Source organism: Tachypleus tridentatus, chromosome 7, assembly GCF_004210375.1.
Source record: "Tachypleus tridentatus isolate NWPU-2018 chromosome 7, ASM421037v1, whole genome shotgun sequence".
Classification (NCBI taxonomy): domain Eukaryota; kingdom Metazoa; phylum Arthropoda; class Merostomata; order Xiphosura; family Limulidae; genus Tachypleus; species Tachypleus tridentatus.
In genome coordinates, this window is record NC_134831.1 from 76,746,613 (window position 1) to 76,772,707 (window position 26,095).

Here is a 26,095-nt window from a genome sequence, read left to right on the forward strand (position 1 = left end):
TGATTTATAATGCTGGGTAGAGGTTGCATAGAAGTTAACTTTTTTAACCTATTTAATAGAATGTTGGTCCTGTAAAATTTATAAACTTTTATAAGTACAATCAGGGTTGAACTTGATTGTATTCTTTTTACATTTTTGTATGGAAAATTGGATTAAAATAATTTCACAATATTGGCTTCTGCTGGTCTTCTGTGGAAGTTTTTGGTCTCAGCTCATGAAAGTCCCTATGGACTATATTTATCAGGATAGGATATGGATAAACTTCTAGACATTTACATCCATTTCTACAATCACTGTCTGTCATTAATTCTGCTGACAGATTTTATCTACTTCCATGTGATAGTACTTCTCTTTTTATGTACTTCCAAGCAGTTGTACTTGCACCTATTTTATGTGGTCTGTACCTACTGTCTGTCTTGTTTATTACATGGTTGTATGTGTTAAGATGAGATATGTGGCAATCTATCATCTTCTCTACCTTTCCTTTTGTGCAGAATCATTAATAGTGTAGCTCAGTGCTTCTCAACCATGGTTCCTTGATAGACATTGAGGGGTGTCATGAGATATTGGGTTTTTATAGGGTTTCACAAAATGTAAGAATCCTGCATATTTTAATGTATAAATACATGTTAGTCTGATAATTACAATCTGGCTACATTATATTTCTTTACAAGTGTAGCAGGTTTCATACTGAAATAACGTAACAGCAAATTATTGCATTATTTTAAATTAGTGAACAAGACTACAAACAAATAGGTGTTGAGTCATTTAAACCATTATTATTTGAGAGAGCATGTTTCTTGTTATGCATGTTTGAGTAATAGTGTCAAAAAAATTTCACGCCTTGTATGTATACGTGTGGGTATATATATTCCTTGTACGTATACGTGTGGGTATATATATTCCTTGTACGTATACGTGTGGGTATATATATTCCTTGTACGTATACGTGTGGGTATATAGATGCCTTGTACATTTACATGTAGGTATATAGATACAATAAACATACACGCTCTGTCTGGAATTATTGATATAATATTGCAGTAATGTGTTTTTAATAAATGCTGTGAATGTTTTCATTGCACAAATGTAATGCCAAAAGAGTTCCATGAATTCAGAAAGGTTAAGAACTACTAATGTAGCTTACATTAAAGAAGGTGACATCATCTGAACACAAGTATCCTATAGAGGATGCCAAAACCTCTAAAAGAATGATTTTAATTTTATTAAGAAAAGTTTGGCGTAATTATTGTGAATGTAACATGTATACTATACCCCACAGTAGAAGTAGGGCAGTAACTGCTACCCATTAGTGTCCCTCTTCTCATAATCCTGCATATGTTTATTGTATGTGCACATACATATCAGGATGAATTAGTGGTTTTCTCACACCAAATTAGCATTAAAATATTGTAATTCAGTTTATAAAGTAATTGGACGTACTCAAAATAAAGTTCATGAATCTAATGTGTTCTTTTATGCAGTTTTTTAAAAACTATATCATGTTTTTCTTGATAGTTAAATTTGATTTTCAATTGGCTAATAATAGCTTTTAATGAAGGCATTCATGTATACTGCACTCATTAAAGTTTTAATACTAGTTAGAGTGGAAGAATTAATTAGCAAAGAAAACACGAATTCTTCGGTAAAAATATACACTTTTTAAAATTAATACAGGGAAATTTCAACACATAATTTAACTTTATATAGCTAAAGTTTGAAGATCTTTTTTGTTACAACAATAATATTCAGTTGGTAAGGAGGGGTTAAGAAAGCAAGCAGGTTTGAAAGGATAAAGCCAGTCCTCACTCAGAAATTTGATGTGCTTCACCTATTTACTTGTTACTTTAATACAACAAAGTAGATGTTCAAATGTTTATACATTGATTTACAAAACCATCAGTGTACAGTCATCTGTAACTCTCTTTTTTTTTAACCACTTAGAATAGGAAATTTTTTTATAAACCATTTATTGATTTCAATTTGATAAGTCCAAAAACAATAAAAATTAATGAGCCAAGTAAAACTTTTTTATTTTTGGTTTTTACATGATATCATTCAAAAGCTGAACTTTCCTAAAAATGATAGTTAACTCTAGACTATAATGCAGAAAGGGCTAAAGAAACCATCTCCAAAAACTGTTGAACTTGACCAAGTTAACTCAAAAAATAAATTATCTTTCTTTTATAGTAGTACATTTTGAATTGAAAACAAAGATAAGGTGAGTCATGTGCAATACCACATGTATTCAATACATTCTGCTTAAATAATGAAAGTAATAAACTTTTATACTTATGTCAATTTTGTGCACAGTACATATACATGATACAACTGCCAGCACACCTGGTAATTTTGGCATCAACTTTTGTGCAGTATCTTAGTTTCTTCAGTTTAATTTAAATGAAGTGACCATCCCTATGATAAAAAAAAAAGAGTATTGAATGCATTAAAGAAATGTTGTAGCAAAAGTTGCTTTCTTGTTTATTCCTTCAGAATTTATATAATTTATGAAACATTTATTGTGGAATGAAACAGGTACTTTCAGTTTTCATGCCGAGTACTGGAAACTCTAAGTAAGCCTTTAATTAAAAGAAAATATGTAGCTGAGGTATAGAAGTATTTCTGTGTATGTGTTCACATCAGATCAGAAAAACAAATCTTATGTTGGTACAGTGTTTTTTTTCACTGCTTAAATGCGACAGGTTCAGTAAATTCAACTTTTAGCTGAGGTCATCTTTTTTTAGCTGAAGGTCATCCTTGATGGCTAAGAGGAACTCATATTCAATGTAATTTGGTATTTTCAGTTTTAGTGAAATAATGTCTGTGCAGTGTTAAAATATTTGGTTATGACTACACATTGTAACAGGTGAGATGAAAGTTGTATGATTTATACTTGAGCTTGGTAGCTCATTTAGTAGGGGGCCAGTTTAAGCCAAGAGCCCCACACTCAATCCTAAGATACTGGTAATATATTTTCTGGTAGTCATTTCAACTGAATAAGGGTTAAATCAAATCATCTGTTACATTTTTAGCTTAGCATTTGACCTGATGTTTAATGTATATAGTTGTGTATGTGGCCAGAGTAGGTTAGCTGTTTATAGCTTGGTGATATAATATTGTATTATGTGTTTATGGCTTGGAAATGTTTGACTGTGTAGCCACAAGAAAAAGCATTGGTTGAATATGGAAGCATCACATTATATTTCAGTGAGATTGGTAGGTCATTTTGTATAACTTATGTTTTCAGGTTTAAACTATATAAGAGTAGGTTGCTTTTCGTTTATTTGAGGTTATTATAAGTTTGTGTACAGTATAAACACAAATCTATGTTTCATGTGTGCTACAATATTAGTATAAACTTATAAGTACATATAAGATATATTTTTAGGAATATGAATATATGGGTTAGAAAGACATACAGTGCTCTTGTGATGCTGGTTGACTGTTTTTCCTTTGAACTGTCATTCAAACTTAGGAACAACTCGACATGTATCCAAGGGGTCTATGGCCTGGCAATTTAGCCCATATGTCAATTATGTGCCATTCAGGTTAAGGATTTTGTTACACTGTATTTAGTTGCTTTGGGTCATATAAACTCGGCTATTATTAGATTTGTGGCAGGCATAAAATGTCTACAAAAATATTAAGAATCACACAGTTACACCGCCACTAAAATTTATATTTGTATTAGTTGAGAGATTATTTTTACATAATTTTATATATTTTCAAAAATGAACATGAAACCTAATAAGTCATTTCGTTCACCACTTGCCACTGAGCTATATAACAATAAATTAATATTATCAAAACTGTCTTTGTTTAAATTCTGAATAAATATGAACCACTGTGGCAAGTAAAAGACACCTTATACAATTAATGAAAATTGTAATTTGTTCTAAGTATAAAACTGATGCCATATATATATGCATGTTTTTTTAATTTTAGGCACTTTTACATTATATCTTTATATTGGTGAATGAAAAAAGGAAAGAAAAGGTGGTCTAGGTAAGGATTTTTAAATGTTATTCTATTTGTTTTGGTGCTATACTATATTAATTTGAAATACTTACTAAAAATATTAGTCTTATGCATATGTTCTGGTGTGATTACTAAGTGTATGTTATTACCAGTGGTATACATACACATATGTGATTACTAAGTGTATATATATATATAGGTGTAATTACTAATTTTACATTTATACAGTTGTTAAGACTAATTATGAATGTGTACGGGTATGATTACTGGGTGTAAATATACATGCTTGTAATAAGTAATTGTAAATGTGTACCAGATTGATTTTAGTATGCAGTTCTTCAGGAGCATCACACAGCTAAATATGAGGTAGGAGGTCACAGTGAGAAAACAAAGTACTTCTGTTATTAGTGATGGGTTAATAACGTAGAAAGGAGTTACATTCTACTTTTCATATTGTTAAATTTCTAGTGATACTTTAATTGACTTACTGATTTCCAATACAAACAAATATTTTAAACATATTTAATTCAATGTTTATACATGCATTTATGATTATTAAAACTGTGAAAAGCATAGGGTTGGGAGGCACACTCACCCATAGCGTATGGACATAATACCACTGCAAAACATCACATATGTACTTGTAATACATTATATACAGTTCATCTAGTTGTACAGTTTATAAATTATAATTTCAGTATTCCTATGAAAAAAAAAGAAGATAAAATTCTGGTTGGCTAGAAGAAACATGGCATTTTTTTACAGGACTACTATGGTACACACACAGACCTTAGCTATAGATGAAGCCTTCTAAACTGTAATATTGCTTGTCAGATTTCTTTTTTAACCAGTTGTATTCAGAGCAAAACAGTGCACAAATATGTTAGCATTGTCCAGCTTTAGTTTTCAATGAACTTTGGTACTGCATAATACATGTCTCAAAATAAAAATTAATTTTGTGTGTTTTAAAAAAAATCTTTAATATAATTTATAATGTGTACAGGTAAAATTATTACAAGGTATAAACATATATGTCTGTCTGTCTGTCTGTAATTACTAGCAACATAAATATCTTTACTGTTGTGTTTACTTATACATTGGTGTGATTACTTAGATATATATATGTATAAAGTATAACATTTTTGCATCATTGTAGAATTTTTTTTTTTTATTCGTAGTGCTGGTTATGTGTAATACAAATATTGTGACTTGAATCTAAGTCATGAAATAAGGATATTTAAATGTGCATTGTTATACTACATAATATCATAAATTTCCTTTCAGACACTATGTTATTCCAAGACTTGGAATTATAAAATTCATAAAAACTGTTATAATAATAGATTTGCAGAAATAATTAGCCAATGAAAAGATTAATTGTGTTATAACTTGTTATTGGTGAAATTAAAGAGATAAGGCTTAACTGTGAAGTGAAATACCAAAATATCATATTAAACTGTAGGACAAATGAATAAAGTTTGACAACATATGATACAAAGACAAACATCAATGAAATAAAAATGGTTTCATTTATGACAAATAGAAAGTCGAAAGCAAGATAAAATAATTGTCAGACTTAGACTGGGTTGAAATCAAAAATACAATACACAATCAGTTATAGTAATAAAACAAAATAGTGAAGAATCTGTTGAAAATGTTAGAACATCACAGACTGCAAATTTTAATAACTTCTGTAATGAACAAGAATATTTTAGACAAGACAAAATCACTTTTACAATGTATGTTGCTTTTTATTGCTATCCGATGGAAGTCAAGTTCTAGGATTTATATGATAGCAATAAAATAATCTTAACACAAAGCTGATGTTAGTCAGCAGTACAACTGTTCAGGATTGTAACAATCACTAAAGGCACTATGTGTGAAATATAGACCTATAGGTTGGCACTCTGTTTGCACACAACACTCACACTACTTTGATACAACCTTGGGAACCATCTCATGGGGTAACAGATACTGTTCTTGATCAACTCTTTCTATCATGTTAACACCTGAGACTAAACTTAACATTGCTTACAATGGATTTCTCTACCTCATCAGAATAGTGAATGATAGAGGACAGTCCAAGTCCATTAGCACTGGAGAATGCAGTTTTTCCATCTCACTGAACCCTTTGGTAACTGCCATCTTGATTAAGCCCTCCAGAAGCACATTTGAGTTAATATCAAGCATTCTTCTACTGTTGTGGCAGGGATAAAGAATGTTTCACGGCACAAGTAAACACAAGTTAGATCATAAAAAGAAAAGAAAATTTAAAATATGACTTTATACTAAGGAAAAAACAAGGAGTCAACACTGGTTTGTTTTTCATGTTACAGATCAAACATTCACTAAACTCCAGGGTCAGCTTTTCCTTGGCATTTTACAGAATTGTTAAGGTGAAACAGATCAGAATTATTTCACACTTACAAGTTAAAAAGAAAAGTTAGCTGGAGCATCTGCTTTTATTATATTAAAATCACCTTGTTCCTTTTGCCTGTTCACTGATACACACCTTAGTGGCTTAATGCTGTTAATTCATACATATGGGCACAAAGTTCAGTTCAGAAGTACTATGACAAAAATAAACTCATTTTAATGTTTTTAGACTGTTTTTTGCTTTTCACTGAACCTTTTACTGAAACCCTGTAACAAAAATTCATGGCTTAAACTAATAAATCATTCAGTTATTATTTTCTTTCTCATTAGTGTTACTTTTTAATTGACTGTTGTATTGTACCTTCATAGTATTTATTGTATTGTAGATAAGGTCCAGCATAAACAGCAGTGAAGTATTTTGTTTGAGAAATCTTGAAACAGAACTCTGTTTATTTACACCCAGTTATGGTGACTTGATAACTTGAAGGACTATATATATATAGATCTTATAAATTTGCTGTGGACATCTCTTACTAATTTATTTTCATCATAAATATTATTGTTCAAGAAATATTGTTGGCAAAAGTTTGGTTTCAAAGTATGCAGTTTCCCCAGTTGAATTAAAAGTAACATTCTTAATTTTGATGTAACATCAGATCTTATGTAATAGTGTAATAATCATTATTACATTTTTCAAAACTCAACAATAAAGTACAACATAGCACTTCAAGATTCTAAAATAACATTTATTTAAAAAAAAGGAATTTTTAAAACCAATAAATTCACAGATTAACTGTAAATTTCTATGTTAAAAGAAATGTCTTATAACTTTTTAATAATTCTGAATCAGTCGTTACAATAGGGATGGGTCCGCCAGTTTTCTAGATGTTTTCTGAACATGCTTCTTCCCCCTGAAAATAATCACAACCCAGAATTAACACATTTCCTGAGGTTAGTTTGAAGTTTCCAAAATATGTTAAAAGCACTAGAAATGATCACTGATTATCAAAAGTACTAAAATCCTACAACTTTGCAAGTACTTGTTATGTATACTAAATATGACTCTAAGCTAATAGCAAACTCTTGAAATCCCATTCTATGAATAATAAGTATACTTAAGTAAGAAAAGTGTGAAAGTACACTAATCTAAATTTGGCTTCTCTTGAGTCAAACATTTATTAAAAATACTTGTCTTAAATGTTCTTTGAAGCCTGAGTTTTTCTTATTTATTCTTTATTTGTTCATATTTTACTTCGTTTTCAGTTAATTGTCATAAAAGCAAACATATTTTAGTCTCTCAGTGACAGTGTTACAAGTAATTCTCATGTAATTCAAAACTGCATGTTCAGTGTTGTATTTACCCTTGTATGCTGGGAGAGCAAAGAGCAAGATACTTTCAGCACCAAATAAACACAAATATTACCATTGTCCTCGCTCTTGTGACCTTATACCTCTCACAAAATATAGAATATAGATCCATTTTTAATTTGAGATAAAAAAAATGTCAAAATGAACCTGCATACCTTACTTTTTAAGGTAGAAAAAACTGTGTTAATTATTAATTGGTTTTACTTTATCATAACCATATTGATTCAGAACTGAACCAGCTGTATTGATTTGGAGTTAGACTTCCAAAGTATCATCATCACTTTCTCTAAAACACATCTAAGTAAGATGAACTGGTGCTTTCATGATGGTCATGCTATTTATATACATTGCTTTCAGCTTCCTGTTTTAGCCAACATTTCAGAGGTTCACTTATAACATGTAGCTTCAGCTTATCTACATGTAATAAATAACCTATGGTGACTAGGGAAACTCATTGTATGATGGAATGAATTTTTATAGGGCAAGATAAAGTCCAGTCTGTTGAGGTTCGATGCTCTTTTCCTAAGTCACATAATCTTTTCTGCTGTTTCAACACATTATTTATTTGTTGGTGTGGACATTCACATTTTTATCAACTAATACAGATGTTAATCACATCAACATCAATCTAAACATTATATCTGTTGATAGTACAATGTCTCTTTAAAATATTAACAGCCAACTGGCTGCTGCTATGTTGCATGGTGTACCATGTAGTTTAACAGTCCTAATTAGCTGAGCTGAAGCATACTCTTTACAATTTAGATAGAACTAGCAGCTAAACAATCAGACTTTGATGATAGGATGAGTCTTTACCACATCTACTCTTGTTAAGCTAAATTGTGAAAGTTTACTTCTTGTTCACTTCTTATATTTTACAGAGTTCTGAAACAAGCCATTCACTGTTCAGTTAACTTGTTAGTGACTGATCAAGCAGACATATTATCAAGTGGATAAGTTTCAACTCATTTCATGAACTAATTGATAACATCTAGCACATTTTCATTGCCATAGCTAGTTTTCAGTAGAAGCCTGTCAATACCCAAGGCTATTAGCTGCACTCACAATACAGTGTCTGCACCAGGTCTCTACATCCTTACAGGAAAGAGGCCAAGAAACTTACCTCTGCAAGTGCTGAAGACAGTTTCTGCAATTTGTTTTTCTTAAATTTCACCTATAAGTAGCCAGATCTAGTGAACCAAAAAGCTTTGCGATCCTTCTTACACATTCAAATCTTCATTTGTGTATGTTAGTTAACGTCTTGGTATGAATTACCATGCTCACCCACATAAAGTTATCACAAAATCTTGGAGTATTTCATTTCTTCATCACAATTACTATTGGTGCTGGATGATTGAATACCTTTTTCAATGTTGGCTAATCTCTGTGCTCTTAGGTTCTCTTGCATAGCACTTGTTTTTTGTGATGAACATAACAAGTGACTATTAGGGTTTATACAATTCCTTGAAAGTCTTAAGGTGATTTAAAAGTTATCATAGAAATTTTCAGGCCTTAATACGAAATCTTGTTATCAGAGTTAAACCTTGAAAAATAAAAAAAATCCACTATAAAAATATATTTTTCAGTGAAATTGCCAATTTTCAAAATGCTGAAATTTTAATTAGGTGTTATGAAAATTAGTTTCACAGTACTCAAGTTCTAAGATGTTGAGCTCTGGGGGAAATGCTCAGTAGCATGATAATTAAGTGGATGACTCACCCTTATTTATTGGACATTTGTACATGTATTTCAACCTCAAAGCTTTTACTGATCAGAACAATAGGAAAGTGCAATTCAAGCTGATAAGGCTATAAATAATTTGACAAATATAAAGTGTGGTTGGCTCTTCATTCTGACTCACAATACAAGTTGTGATGTAATAAGTTTTATAACTCATTTGCTGTGAGGTGAGGGTGCATCTTTGAAAAGATATATGAACAGTAAAAGCATGCTGAAAAAAACTAAAATCCAGGGGCATTGGTAAATATGGGACAAACATTAAGCCATTCTTTTGTACAAAATTAGTATTATACAGACATTCAACTTGCTTGTTGAGGTACAGCACTGTGTTGAAAATTGTGGAAGAAACATTAAGTTATTCCTTTGTACAAAAATAGTATTACATAGGATTTTAACTTACTTGTTGAATTAAGGTAATTAGGATTGTGTTGAGAAATGTTGAACAAATATTAAGCCATTTTTTATGCTTCAAAAATAATATTAAGCAGGCATTTTACTTACTTGTTGAAGTAAGAAATTTTGGGTTTATGACTAAATCTATGCCTAACTATTCCAGGTAGTTAGGGCACTTGACTCACAATCTAAGGATAGCAAGTTTGAGTTCCTGTCTTACCAAATATGCTCATCCTGTCAACAGTGGAGGTATTATAATGTGACAGTCAGTTACACTATTTGTTTGTAAAATAGTAGCCCAAGAGTTGGCAGTGGGTGGTGATGACTGGCTGACTTCCCTTTCATCTTTTACAGCTATATTAGGGATGGCTAGTGCAGATAGCCCTCATGTAGCTTTATGCAAAATTCAAGACAAAACAAACCACACTTCTTGTAGATGTGAATCAGATTGTGTGAAAGGTCAAGTGTTTATATATCATTGCATCTCATTACTTATATAAAAGCAATGAGAACATTGTGAAATAATTTCAGCAAATATTTCTGGAGAGCATAATGGTGAATTATTCATGTGCTGAGAAAACATTTGTGCTTACCTCAGTTACTCTGGTCTAGCACAATCTTTCCAAAGTGAAATGGACCACAAAATCAATAGTTGAAAGATCTCTGTGCTTTTGTTTTTTACAAACACCTGAATCTCAAAACTCAGAAGACAAAGTCTTATGTGCTTACAAGCACATTCATTGAAAATACCATGCTGATATCCAAACTACATTATAGCAACATTTACTGGTTATGACACAACAGAAAATGTAATGAAGTGGCTGAGGAAGTAGTGAACTGAAATTGTTTCCAAAATCAAATACTGTAAAACTTGCAAAGATACAATAAAACTTTATTAGTCAGGTGTGAGGTATTTAAATGTATCTGTATCCAATAGACACATAGAAGTACCCACAAAATGAAGGTATTTAAATGCAATGCAAGAAATAAAATGAGCACAATCAGCAAAAGAAATTTGAAGAAATACAAATGTATAAATAAACAAAATCTCAATTCGCACAACATTGAGCTTCAGCTACAACTCAACTGGCTAGTTTTCAGTTCACGGTTAACTTTATTTGGCTACTGAAGCAAACTGAGGGTTTGCACTTAGTAAAGACCAGAGATGAGTAATCAAGATATTATACTATTAAGTCCAATCCCATAATCCTGAGATTGCCTTCATCACTGATCATTCTCATTAGATATATTCAAGGGAGATAAATTCTCAGCTCATACTAATTTGTACCACAAATATTTGTATCACTTTTTAAATGCATATGACTTTTGTATAGAGAGTATTGTGGTATATTAAGGTAAAACTGAATTTACTGGAGAGCAATGGAATAGGTCTGTAAAGTAACAGGAGATTTGATCAAGTTACTTATTGCAAAGTAATGGTAAATTGCTGAATAACTGAGTTATGTGAATGGATGAAATAGAGACAAAAGTAAAACACAACATAAATGATTTTTTATTAGCATTACTCTTTTCACAAGCACAGTGCACATACACTTATTATTCCTTGGTTCTGTATCTTCAACAGATCAGGCCAAGTTCATCTATCATACTGTTTAAATTCAATGTTCCTTTTTTTACAAGAAATGTCATATTATAACAGGACAACTGGAACTGTCCAAGTGAGTTGTCATTCTCATTCAGTAGTAGGTGAGACCATAACATTGAAATATCACCTGGACTACCATTAAAGGACACTTCTGCTGAAATCCTCACACAGTACATCTCGTGAGCAGAACAGATATTTCTTCTTCAAGATTAACAAACAGCAAAGGCAGCTAGAAAAAAAAAAAAACTAAGCAACTCTGTCAAATGTGCTATGTGAAAATTATAAATATTCAGGATAAATGATAAATTCTGAGCGAATGTTATAGTAACAATACAAGAAAATAGAAATGTGTGATGTCTCCATATACTACAGTTTAACACACAAACAGAGCAAAACAAAAACGTGCTGTATAAGAGTCTCATTGTAGTGCATATGTAACTTTTATCTAAGATAGAAAATTAGTGCCAGTGTACAACCCTTTCATACCCATATTATGAAGATATCTTAATTACATGCAGAATACTGGCACATAAACTTAGAAAAAATATCATCTGAATGTAATTGAATAATATATTTTTCAGTAGTTATATGGTAAATATGAAATTTCCAGTAATTGTATTCAACTCTTTATTATTTCAAGGTCTTTTTACACCTAACCCCTGAATTTTAAAGGCTAAATTAGTGCTGAACTATAAGGTCATAAATTCCAGTCATCATCTTAGTTGATGATGACTGGAATTTATGACCTTATAACACCATCCCAGTTATAGATATATATACACACATAAGAAAAGGTTTATTAAACTTGAACACTAAATGAATCTCAAAATGGCAAAACAAAATAAAACTCAATAATGTATTTAACTGAAATCAAGTTAAACAAACTGAACCTGGGCCACTGTCGCTAAACAAAGTAAGTTTCTTTTAGCCACAGTGACATTTGTTTAGCCACAAGTCTAGGTCACCAAAAACTGTGTGGTGCGTGACTTTTAATATGCATCAATTCCAACCAGTAAAAAATAGTTGTAATTATGTGAAAATCTACAAAACATTAAGTTTTGTACTATATTTTATTCCCTAGCAATCTTCCCCACCAAAAAAAACAAAACAAACAAAATAACAAAATAAACATGATAAAGAAGAAAATAAAGAGATACATTTCTCAAAATGACTTAAAACTAGAATACGGTAGCATGACTAGTAAGTAGATAAATCCAATGGCAGCTCTTCAGCCAAATCATTCTCAACAGAAGATGTGGTAGAAGTTGGCACCTGAGGTTCCAAAACACATTTCTTCAACAGGGAATGGTACCCACATCTGTCTTTGTGAGTGATCCAGTATCTGAATGCAGAGTTGAAATTAAAATGATCCAAAGGTTTGGACTCCATGGATAAGTTCAGTAACATTTCTGTCTTGGCCACAGACAGATTGCTCCTGGCATCTGTTTTGATGCTGTTGTACCTGCTAATTTTCTGCTCACAGTCAACAGATGTAACAGGAATTATTAATCCAATTGTTGCAAGTTGAGACAGATTTGGAAAAGTTTGACGGGTCTGGTAGAAGCTCTTCATGTTTCTGTTTTTGTGAGCATCCTGTTCCATTATGTTCCTTAGTAGCAGCCATTCAGTCAGTGCCTCATCCTCATTGACGAAAGGAGAGAAGTGCTGGATGAGTTTCTTCAGGTCATCCTCATGAGATACTGCTCTGCTGTGACATGGGCTAAATATTGAAAAAATGGCATGATGTCTGGGAATGCTTGCTTCCAGAACCCGACACAACTTGGGAGGATATTTCAGGCTTTTTGCAAACTGGTTCAAAACTGAAATGCACTTCACAAGGTATGGCACCTGGTTTGCTACCTTTTCAGCTGCCAACTGTAATCTGTGTACCAAACAATGACTTATTATTATCCAGGGGCATTCCTCTTTAAATTTTGTAGCAACACATGCTTTTATTCCCACCATGACATTTGCACCATCAGTTGCAAGTCCAATCAAGTCAACATCAAACAATCCTCGATCTGCCATGACTGAGAGCATATTGTTGTAGATAGAATAAGCCCCAGTGTTGGTCAGCTCACGCAGAGCAAGGAATCGACTTGTAACCTGACCTAATGATGAAAGATACCTGATATAAAATATCAGTATAGAGGTGTTTCCTGCATCAGTTGCTTCATCTGCTTGAAGAGCAAAAAATGGGAAAGGCAATGCCCAAAAGTCTGCCTGCATTTCATCCTGAACTACATGATTTAGGGCACTGTACATATCATCCAGAGACTGGCTGTGGGTGTATATGAAGCTCTCTGTTCCACTTTGTGACTGCGTCTGTAGTTTCTTTAGAGAGGTCACTCCCTCTTAAAAATATATATAAGAACTTGTGTTTTGAAATAAGACCACTAATTAAAGTAATAAACAAAGATATTTGGAAGAGTTGGCTGGCTACTTAATTTTTGATAAATATTTTCAAAAAGGTTCACTTTTAGAAAATTGTCAAATTGCCTTTTGTTTTAAGAAAATACTGTAGAAAACAGAAAGTATCTTATTAATACTAGAATGAAGAATATTCTTACATTGAATACTTGTAGTGAAAGGAGGGAATGAAACTTCACAGTTGGGATGGCTTCCTTTGCTAGTATAAGTAATGTGGCCATCTGTGCCTGAATGCCACCTTTACACCCCACTTACACATTTACAGCACCAGTTGACATGTTCTTCAAAAGTTGTGATGCTGTTGCATTGCGATGATCTTCTGACCATGCATGTTCCATCAATCATCTTTTTTAGGCTTATTAGCAGTTTTCCCAGTGGTAGCATAAATATTTGCCTTTTTTGTTGTCCCTGCATAATTTGCAAAGAAATGTATTTTGTTGGGAAACATGTTCCAGCCAAGGAAACTATGAAAACCAAGTTTCTTTAACAACTCTGTGAAAATTGCGGGTATATTTTGTTTTTCACACCAACAGTCTGATCACTGCTGCAAGCTTCAGTTTTTCAGAGCTGTCTTTTCTGTTGGAAGTGGATTTCCCACCATCAGTTGATGTTGTTGCTTTGACCTTCTTTTGAAAAAAACTTGATATATCTAACTGTTTAGACGTCTTTTTATCTAATCTAGGAGTTGTCATGATCTTAATTCAAACACATGTCAAACGAAACTTGGGATTTCCATTTGAAACAGACCATATGTTGGTTTGACGAAAGTCATGTTTTCTCTGATTACTGTTTGTGTACCACAGGCAGAATCAAACATGTAGCATAAGAAATGAAAATAAAATAAATCATTAGCACAGCTGAGTAGTAATTTTTTTTAAAATTTAATTTGTTAGTTGTCATATCCCTGAAATCATAAAAATACATATATAAAGAAAATATAGATTACAGTCAGTGGTAGTTTTTAAAGACGTTTCTTGTTTCTTCAACTTGCCGGGGGCGCCTCTGGTCCTTTGTCATCATTAATGGTGTGAATGGCGGTAAAAACCATGAAAGCTGTTAAGACTGAAACTTGAGCAGAATAAATAAAGGAAAACCATTCAAGACCAAAAAATTATTATCTTTTGCCACTGTAGCAAAACCAACACTAGATGTTTTTAGCCACAGGCTGTTTCTTTTCACCAATGGCAATGTGGCTAATGGCTAGCAGAAGTCTAGTGAACTAAATCTAGATAAAAGATCAAAATACAGAGAAATTTGCATGTACAGACACTATGTAATAGGATAAGCCATTGCTAAATCATGAAATAAAACTAGATATATATATATATAATTCAATATAATAAAAAATGTCAGTCAATGAACATTCAAATTTAAATATTCAACAAAATGTAAAAAATATGTATTTTTAATTAGAATTGTAAGACATTTTAAAAATGGAACATGCACATGGTAAAATAAAACCAAACAAAACACAGCTTGAATCCAATGCAATGTAAAACAAAAGAAATGTTAAAATTCAAGATGCAAATGCCCATAGTAAGAAAAAAAACACTTTACACTGAATTAAAAAATAGATACTTAATTACACTCAACATCTGGTCAGATTGTTGGCAAGAACCACTTATGTACTGAGATGCCTTTTTTGAATATAGTAGCTGTTTCTCAGGGTTCCATTCCAGAACAAAACCCTATTTCACTACTACCCATTAGTAATATGGAAGACATAACAAGTTGGCTCAGCATGGCCAGGTGGTTAGGGCATTACATTCGTAATTTGAGGGTCAGGGGTTCAAATCCCCATCACACCAAACATGCTCACTCTTTCAACCGTGAAGGTGTTATAAAGTGATGGTCAATGTCACAATTTGTTGGTAAAAGAATAGCCCAAAAATTGATGGTATGTGTTGATGACTGCCTGTCTTCCCTCTAGTCTCACATTGCTAAATTATGGATGGCTAATGCACATATCCTTGTGTAATTTTGTGAGAAATTAAAAAGCAAACCAATGTAACAAGGTGTCGATTCATAAAGATTTATTAGTAGTTGCCATGTGTGGTTACAGCATATGGTCATCACCTTCACTGTTGTTTTATGTCAGTGATGTATCCACAACATGCTGAAGAAGAAGTCACCACTAAGTTCCTTGCTTCAGTTTTAAAAAAAGTCTGGAATTTCATGTGACTCATAAATCCATTGATAAGTCAGGATTAAAACTCTTTATGACAGGTTAAAAGTTCAGCTAGCAGTATAAGATTAAACATTACAGTAATTCAGACAACAAATAAACCTTTTCTAGAAAACTTTGTTGAGAGACAAAGTACAAAATGTAGAGAATCCCAAAGTTTCTCAGTGCTGAATACATTGACCACTGTACTACAAGAATGAGTTTGTCTCAATAACATACACGTAGCTCCTATGGAATAGTGCACCAACAGCTACATTATTTAGGCTCCTGGCAATAGGCTTATAAAACTGTAACTACGGTCATCTCACATACAGATGAGTTTTCCCACCATTATCTGGTTATCTAAAAAGTGCAATGTCAGTTCCAGTGTGGAAAGGATTGTTTGAATTGCAAACTAGAAACTGGAATTAAATAAATTGCTTAAAAAATGGTGACTAATACTACTAACTCAGAAATATTCATAATCAATCTCTTCACAACTCCAACTTGCAAATTAAATCTATTACAAGTAAATAAATAAAATGATGCTTCATTTTGCAGATACATTCAGAATTATTTTCATGTGTCTAACACAAAACTTGCCATAATACTACAATTGAATCTAACTAAAACTGATGTATAATAGCTACCTTGTTCAAAAATAATATTGAGATAAAATCTTCAGTACTATCCAGAAAGCTGAGATATAATAAAATTGTACAAATAAAATATATTTGTAAATAAAAACTTCTTGAATATAATGTGTACACTACATTTTCTTTCATTTGTAATAAACAGTTAATGGTGATTTCACTTTCAAATTCTAAATAACAGAATCTAACAACAACTTTTTCAGTTGCCTGAATTACAAAATATCTTTCACCAACAGCAATGAAAGCAGTAGTTGTACTGTCTCATTTGGTATGATGTAGACTATCCATTAATTTTGTTTCTTTTTTTCCTAGTTAAAAATCATATATTTATAAGTGTCCCACTTTGGGACCAAACTGAAAATATCCTTCACTGGCACTTAGAAAGCACAGAACATATCATGTTTCTCTATTTAATGTGATTTTAACCAAACACCTACTTCTTATTATTTCAATCCAAGATTTTTATATGTCCCATGATATTGTTCTTGTATATGTTACATTCATATAAATATTATTTTATTATAAGTTACAGCTTTTACATTAAGGAATATTACCTTTATAGAATAGGTAAAACATTTCAATCACTGGTGTGATCATTCTCAAATATTTAAGAATGATTGCACCTGTGATAAAAACATTGTACCTGTTTTAAAGAATAATCTTCTCTGCTGTAACTTGTAATAAAATAATAATTAGTCAGTGAGTAAACTCAAAGTGAAACTATTAATTCATATAAATAATTAATAATGCCCAAAATGACCCATATATAACATAATTAAGACACACACACACACACATATGTATATACTATACATACACATCCATCTAAATGTTATACATTAAGTAGCACATACTTGCAGTAAGAATCACTTTTCACAGGCAGTATTTGATGTCACTGTTCAGCAGTTAATCTGATAACCAAAAGCACCAACTTAAGAGCTGGGTTACCCCAATTCAGATGATATCATAAAAATAAGCAATTGCAGAAATGCCCATTCCCACCATAATCATCTATTCAGTCACATCTAACTATATCATATGCAAAATAAAAACAATATACGTATGCACTGCGACATAGTAGGTGCACAAGTAATAACAGCAAAATTACTTTTGCTGCCATAACAAGAAGTTGTAAAGAATCACTACATAATATAAACATGAAAAATAACTCAGTTAAAAAAACAACAACCTATATATGTTTCAACTTGTGTCATGAAATACAAGCAATTAACACAGCATTACACCCACCATTATACTGTTACAGATATGTAGACAACATGATTGTGGGATTCAAATCTACAGAACACACTTAATTTTTTCAGTCACATTAACTATATACATCACAGCATTAACTTTACATGTGAACAGGAAGAAAGAAATCAAATATCATTTCTTAACCTCAAAATTACAAAAACTGATACACAATTTAGAACAGAAATCCACTGAAAAATCACCCATATTGGACTATACATTCCTTGGGACTCAGCACATGAAACAAAACAAAAACTCAACATACTAAGAAACCAAATAAACATAGCCATAAAACTATGCTCTCCAGATAAAATTAACGATGAATTAGACAAAATAAAACAATACTTCATCAATATCAATAAGTTTCCTCCACAAACTATAGAAAACATTATATTCACACACCTAGACAAAAAGCAAAATCAACTAACAAAAGTAAATATATCTCACGAACCAAAAATTCACGAAATCATATACCACTGTATACCATATATTCCCGACATCAGCAGAAAAATAACAAACGTTTGGCAAAAACTAGTAACAAAATATGACATTCCAGTTAATACCAAATTTATTCAAAAACCAGGCACAAAACTGAGGTCTATACTATGTAAAAACTACACTGACAAACACCACACCAACATTATTTATAAAATATAATGTGATAACTGCCACAACTTCTATATTGGAGAAACAAGTAGAAAAATAGAAACTAGATTCAAAGAACACAAAAAGTCACCTTCACACGTTTTCGAACACTGCAAATTAAATAACCACAACATAACCATAGAAAACACCCAAATACTAAATAAAGAAACAAACACAAAATTAAAGAAGCCTTACTTATACAACAACTGAAGCCCAAAATAAACCAATACAAAGGAACACATTTATACCTATATTAATAATATAATATAATCAAACATCTAAGCATGCCCTCTACATTCCTACACTCAGTTACACAACCCCCTTCAAACATATGGTCAGCTATCGGTCAGTTACCTCTTTCTTTTTTTGTGAACTTGACAATGACCGAAGAAGGTTGAAAAGTTGTTTGCTCCTCCATATAAAAAATTTCTCAACCCAAACCAGCTGTTTTTACATATATATTTCTCTGCAAGTGGGTTTTCTCATCATCACTGATTTTAAAAAAACCTAGTTGACATGATATACATTTAGAAGAATTTACACAATTTTGATCATGCTGCATTAAGGAGAGCTAAATTTTTTTATTGTTGATTCAGAAAACCTGTACATACCTTCTAGATCATCAGGTTCAGTCTTGCTTGGGCAACAAAAATGTCATGTTGACTTAAGAGCAACATTGCTCTTAAGTTTGTTTGGGTAGTTTGTGTTCTGCCAACATTCACCATAAAAACTTATCCTGGGTAGTTGGAACACAACGGTTACAAAGTCTTTTCAACTTATTGAAATGTCAGTTTCCAGTCATCATCAACAGTCAAGATTAATTGTCAGTTTCCTTGTGATCTTGTCCAACAGTTTAATCTGTTCTAACTGTGAAAAAGCAAGTATTTTGCAGTTTATTCCACAAAGATGCTATATAGATCAAGTTAATTGTTGGCAGTGTTAAATTTATGCTTGTTAATATGTTTGATGCATCTGTGACTGTTGTAACTTGTAGTTAATCTCATCAGCATGCAAGTTACAGGACTATTTAACCAGAACCAAGTTGCTGTATAGTATGAATCAACCCAGTCACTAGGCTTGAATTTCAATTCATTATTACTTCATTGTAATCTACTTTTTAATGCATGACTATTTTACCTGTTTACTGAGGTGCAAACTTACATGCATTAACTATTACAGAATGTAACTGCTCCAAATATTCATTTGTACACTTCAGTGACCTATACGGTATGGAGGATCATGCATCAGATCTACTTGGAGCTGTACTTCTCATCCAAACATCTGAGATTAAAAAAACACAAAAAAAACTAGTTTAATGTTGCTTCATTTGATGACATATTGTTATGCCATACAACAGGTCCTCATCCAAACAGTTCATTTAGGGTTCACAAACTTAGCAAGCAAATGCTTGGCAGTATGCACTGTCCAATCATGAAGATCATTAAACTGAGGATGATAAGTTGAAATACACATTTTACCATATTTATCACTCTACACAACTCATTAAACAACTTGCTGTTGAAGATGGTTACATAATTTGTGTGGATCTCTCTCCAGGTGCTCTGAATTGTATTATTCATGGTTAGGCCAGAACATTAATGACGGACTGTGATAACTAAATAAAGAATTTGGCTTCAGCTATATTAGTAAAATAATAGATAATCCCCAAAAATGTCTGTCATATATCTTAGTTTTGGTTAATGTATCTAGGGCAGTTCTGTCAAGAATAGAACCTACGACCCTCTTCCATGCACTGCTCCCCGCTCGTACAGTGGTATGTCTACGGATTTACAACGCTAAAATCATGGGTTCGATTCCCCATGGGCTCAGCAGATAGCCCAATGTGGCTTTGCTAGAAGAAACACACTGTTCCATGCACTTCCTGATGTGGTTGTTTTTTATTTGATAAACATACATGGTGCAGTCTGTGCATTACTGCTCAAGGTCTTTACACGAATGTGGCTAGAAAAACTACTTCCATATTTTCATGTTACATTTTTGCTTTTCTTTCCTTGCACTATCTGTACACAAAGTCTCTCCAGCATTAGGATTCTGAAGACCACAATCTACAACACAGGTTGGTCAGTCATAATATAGTACAACAACACATCATTCTGTACTCATAAGTGTCTATACAAGAATCATATGTTATGCATATTGGTGCTTATTCATTGTTTTGTGGTAGTCATGGTTCACCATACTGTACAATAAATATTGCTTAAACTATGTATGGGTCCTTCAGTTGCTCTTAACAAAATTCTTGATTGGTTATTTGTGATGTCTATCCAACTGTAAATTATAACTAATCATATTCTTCATTGTAACCTAGTACTCATGATGATTGTTGTTCAACCCCAATCCTCTCAGCCTCAGATATCCGAAAACTGGTTAAAGACAGTAAGAAAATAATAACTATTAATGTGAAAAGAAATGTTATTCTTATTAGAGTTGATGTTTGTCACTCTTCTTACTCCTTCTTTTGTTTTGAATTTGAGAAGCTGTTTGTATTTTGTATTAATTGAACAGTGAATAGTATCATAATTTGGTTTAATAAACTATTGTTTGAATATTCTCTTGCTATGTAGTTCTAGCAACAAATGTTTGAAATTTTACTTTATCATGGTAGTACATGGCCCTGAAAATTGCTTTGAGTGTTTGAATATTGTCAGAAGTTATTCTGTTAAAATAGTGTGAACCCTGAAATATAATATTCCATGATGTTTCTTTTTTCAGGTTAGCTGTCTTATTCAGCAAAAACATAACAAACCTTACCAGTAACTTCCTTAGCTCTCACTATTAGTGTATAATCCTGTTGTCTGCACAGTCTTCTGTTATTGACCTCACATATACTGATATTGTGTGCTTAAGTATATGCAAGATGTTGCAAAAGTAATGATAACTTTAGAGCTGATTTTAGTTATTTTCTACTCCATGCACCTAGCTAAAATCATTTTAGTCGATACTTGACAGCTGTCTTTCTATAATTACAAACTTTAACCAAATTACATGTTGATTTTTGAAACGTAACTGTCTGGTAATGCATGGCTTGTCCTTTTTTTAAACAAAAAGCAATGTCTTTCAGATACATATTCACCTATCATATGAACTGGTAGTATTGTATGAAATTGAGTTTGTATTAGGCAGAACTGTAATGTCATCCACCATCTATATCACTTGTTTAGTTCACTATGTGTATATTTTAGATATTTTATGGTTCCAAAACAGATCAAAGTTCATCTGTTGCACAGTCTACATTAACAGTTAGCTTTTACAGGACATCAAAATATAGAATGTTAGTGTTTGAGCCTAGATCTTTGACAAGTGCTCTTACACATTTAGTGATGATGCAAATATTGATACAAAGTCAAGGTTTTCCAATCATCATTTGAAAAGATACTCTGTATCATTGTGTTTAACTGTTGGTTTACTTGGAATGGGATGATAAATCACAAAATGTAGTTCAGCCATATTGGCATCTTCAAATAAAAATTCTACATTATGCTATTGTCTTCTTGCATGTATATATGAAGCTATGCTAGGCCAAATAGTTGATGAAATAACACTCACATCTGTTTTAACAAATGGATAGTTGTTTGTTTTCAAATAATTGGTCAGACCTGACATGGGGCCCACTAATTTACTCTAGCAGATGGAATGGCATTTACAAACTTTATTTCTTTATGTATTTGTTGCCAAACATTTGGCATATATGGTTGATGTCTGGGCATCTGTGAAGACACAGACAGAGAATGAACATCAATAACTGAATTGTTTCTAACATGTAACTATTCTGTCTTGGTGCTGCTCCAGGCATTTTATCACCCACATCTCTGGCAACTCAGAGAAAGCTCAGGAAATTCCTGGTGACCAGCAGAGAGCCATTTAGATTGTGAAAAGTTGTCAGATAATGTTTATGGATGTAGTGCCCTTCACTCTTTTTCTTTTTTTTTCATTAAATGGTGAATAGACAATAGAATAGCAGAGGATCACTGCAATAAATGCTTTAAGCTTTCTTTGCATACTAACTTTTTATGTTTGAATCCTTCCTGGTAGGTGGCCTTGTTCTTTATCAAATCAGAGTACTGATGCATCTGTATTTACTATAAGGTTGCAACAGCATCACCAGTCAGATTCAAATATTCCAAAACATATAGTTCTTGACCACCTAAGCTACACAACAGATGTAGAATTGCTTGGTCATGTGACCAGAAATTTCAAGTGGTTACTATGTGAAACTGCTTGAAGAAGTAATTTATGTCTTTTTCTTTTTGTAACCTTTTTAAGTACAGCAGAGACATTTATTTCATCTCGCTTGATCTAGTGAGGACAACAAATCATCATTAATTTATTTTATTTCTAAAAAAAACTGGGAGTGTAATTAGCAGGGGTGCCCAACTCCACTTCTTTCTAGCTTAAATTTTTAATGTCATTAAATATGCTCTCATTTGAGTATGCCCAAGTGCATGTTGCCATAGTAATGCCACCTCTGCTTAACATTATTGAAACTTGAAGTTCATGTTAAAATAGCACGTTTTACTTTAATCTTTTCCATTAAGATGGCTTCAAGCTATCCTGGAAAGCATTATACACACAATAAAATTTTAACAATGCCACCCGGTTGCGGGAATGTTCTTGTTCACCAACATAATCCACCATTTAAGTTTTACCTTTTTCAACCACCAAGGTAATTATCTATCATGGGTGCCAAGTGTTTTGGGTTTAACAGCTATAGTGCTTTAAAAACCATACAATAAGGTTCAAGCATGCTCGGTTCATGTTTCAGTTGGTATTTTCTATTTTGTGCAAAAAACACTGGTAAAACGTTTTTTTCTTTTCTTGAGTTTCATAGAAAGTTACAGGAGAGCTATCTTCTCTAAACTACCTTTATAATTCTATCACATTTTTATTTGGTCGTAGTTTAAAGATTTATAACGCAAAGTAACTGGCTTCGATACTTGTGGTGGGCGCAGCACAGATGGCCTATGGGTGGCTGCTCTGCGCTTAACAACAAACAAACATACAAATATTTGTCCCAGGCCTAACTTATTTTTAGCCATAGTCAGAGAAGTCTGCGTAATACAAAGTGATGTAAGACCTTCCTTTGAACAAAATCCAATAATAAATTTTTGAATATGACAGACAACTTAAGTCCTCAAATTCTTAAAACAAATATTTTCATGTAAATACTAAATACCAACGCGAAATATTCACAGATAGGTTGTATGGAGAATTAAATAACTGACGTCATAGGATTAACCCACAACCAGTGCAGGAAAGGAAAGAAAATATATAAAAAGGTTAACAACCTCTTTTCTTTCTTTCTCCTGTTTTTCGTACCGTGGCTGTAACAACATTCCTGCTAGCGTATTTCAGCATAGTGAAAAAAATAATAAATGCTTTTTTTATTTTTTGTACGTGTTTGTGTGTGTGTTTTGCAGATAAATATAGCATTAAGAAAAAAAGTTTTTAGTCTGTGGTTGAAATCGATATATTAATATTGTAGATACATTTCCCGAAAACCGACTTGCGATCATAAACTGGAATTACCAGACTGAAGGCCTGGCATGCCCAGACGGACTTACAACGCTAACATCCGGGTTTCGATACCCGTGGTGGGCAGAGCACAGATAGCCCATTGTGTAGCTTTGTGCTTAATTCAAACACAACAACCATGCACTGGGAAGAAAAAATAAAAGGATTGATTATTGATTGAGTTAGCCATTTAGGTAGTTCAGTGGTGTAAATTGTTAGTTTGTGTTTTCAACAATATGAGAAGTACTACATACAAAACCACGCAATATATGGACTATCTGCACTATTTCCACTGTGGTGAGTCGATTTCCGGACTTCAGTGTTGTAAGTTCATAAACTTACTGCTGATCCACTCGGGAACAAGTTCTAAGAGGCACATCTTAAATTAAAAATAAAATTAAAGAGACACTTAATTTGAAACTACATTTTGAATGTTTTTTTATCTTGCATTTTTGGCAAAGCTAATAATGCTAGCTGTCACCTTCCATAATTTTGAACGACTGACCAGAAGGAATGTCGCCAGTCTACAATATCCCACTACACAAGCTAAATGATTTGCTTTTATTTTTATAATTCGTCTACAGTTTGAAGTTCGAGGAATATTTTCTGGTATTGCATGTTCAGAAATCCATGACTCTACCGCAAAGCCAACTGGCACACTACTTTGTTAAAGCACAAGATTTATCGCACAGAAAATGATTTACTAACTCACTCACTCACTTAGGCCCGGCATGGTCAGGTGGGTTAAGGCGTTCGACTAGTAACTTGAGAGTCGCTGGTTCGAATCTCTGTCGCACCAAACATGCTCGCCCTTTCAGCCGTGGGGACGTCATAATGTGACGGTCAATCACACTGTTCTTTGGTAAAAGAGTAGCCCAAGAGTTGGCGCGTGGGTGGTGATGACTAGCTGCCTTCCCTCTAGTCTTACACTGCTAAATTAGGGACGGCTAGCGCAGATAGCCCTTGAGTAGCTTTGCACGAAATTCAAAACAAACAAACAAAAGTAGCTCACTCATTCTGATGTTTTTTAATACAATAATGTGCCCACATCTCACGAAAATTCGAGACGTCACGTCAAATCTAGACACCCAGAAAATTTCTTGGCGTTACACGTCATTACTGCGTCATGTCAAAACGTTTTCTCTAGCATACAGTTTAAAACGTCTTCATTAAAATATTAAAACTTCATTCACATCACAATGAAAGCATGCAACATGAGAGATCTGTAACAGATGTTTCTAAACAAAATTGCTTTTACTTTATAATAATAGGCAATCATGAATTAAAATTGGAAGGAATCGAAATATTTGTTCCAGTTAAAAACAGCAAAAGATGAATGATTACTTATTATTTACTTTGTTGTTATGCTGTTTAGAACATATGTAACAAATTGTTCAAAGGCAAAAAACATTTACGAAATGAAAATATATTTTGTGATCAAAATGCCGATATTTCATTCTGTTTTCACTTCTCCCTGTTTCTGTTTCTGTTGGTGTGTCCTATGAGGTAATTGATCTGTTAACTGGAGTAATAGAATTTATTGCACAACATTGTTATTTATAGAATAATAATAAAAACAGAACCTTCATGAGAAATACCTTTTTTTTTCATATAATTTAGAAGAAAAATAGGGTTAGTTTATTATGTAGATAGACTGTAAATCTACATGTAATACAGTATATTACACAAAACCTGAGTACCAGTAGTGGTATACTATTGAATTTTTATATTACCGAAAAATCAAAAATCGGGTTAGTTTATTATAAATACTAGTAATGATGCGGTGTTAACATTTTATAGTGCTGAAAATAGGGTTAGTTTGTTAAACATATGGACTGTAAATCTACGTGTATCTATACAGAATATCACACAAAACCTGAATACTTGTACTGGAACAGCGTTGTAACTGCATGATACAATAATATAAAATTTATACGGGTTTCTTTTATCTAAACATCA

At 32.5% G+C, this 26,095-nt stretch overlaps 1 protein-coding gene across 2 annotated transcripts in view; it reads left to right on the top strand.

The window, feature by feature from the left end:
- Positions 1–26,095, top strand: part of LOC143256015 (electroneutral sodium bicarbonate exchanger 1-like) — a 173,206-nt gene that overhangs the window by 1,753 nt on the left and 145,358 nt on the right. For both annotated transcript variants that reach the window (XM_076512570.1, XM_076512574.1), the window contains exon 2: positions 3,946–4,005. In XM_076512570.1, the coding sequence (XP_076368685.1) occupies positions 3,977–4,005 (29 nt within the window). In that variant the 5' untranslated portion in view covers positions 3,946–3,976. The remainder of the gene's footprint in view (positions 1–3,945; positions 4,006–26,095) is intronic.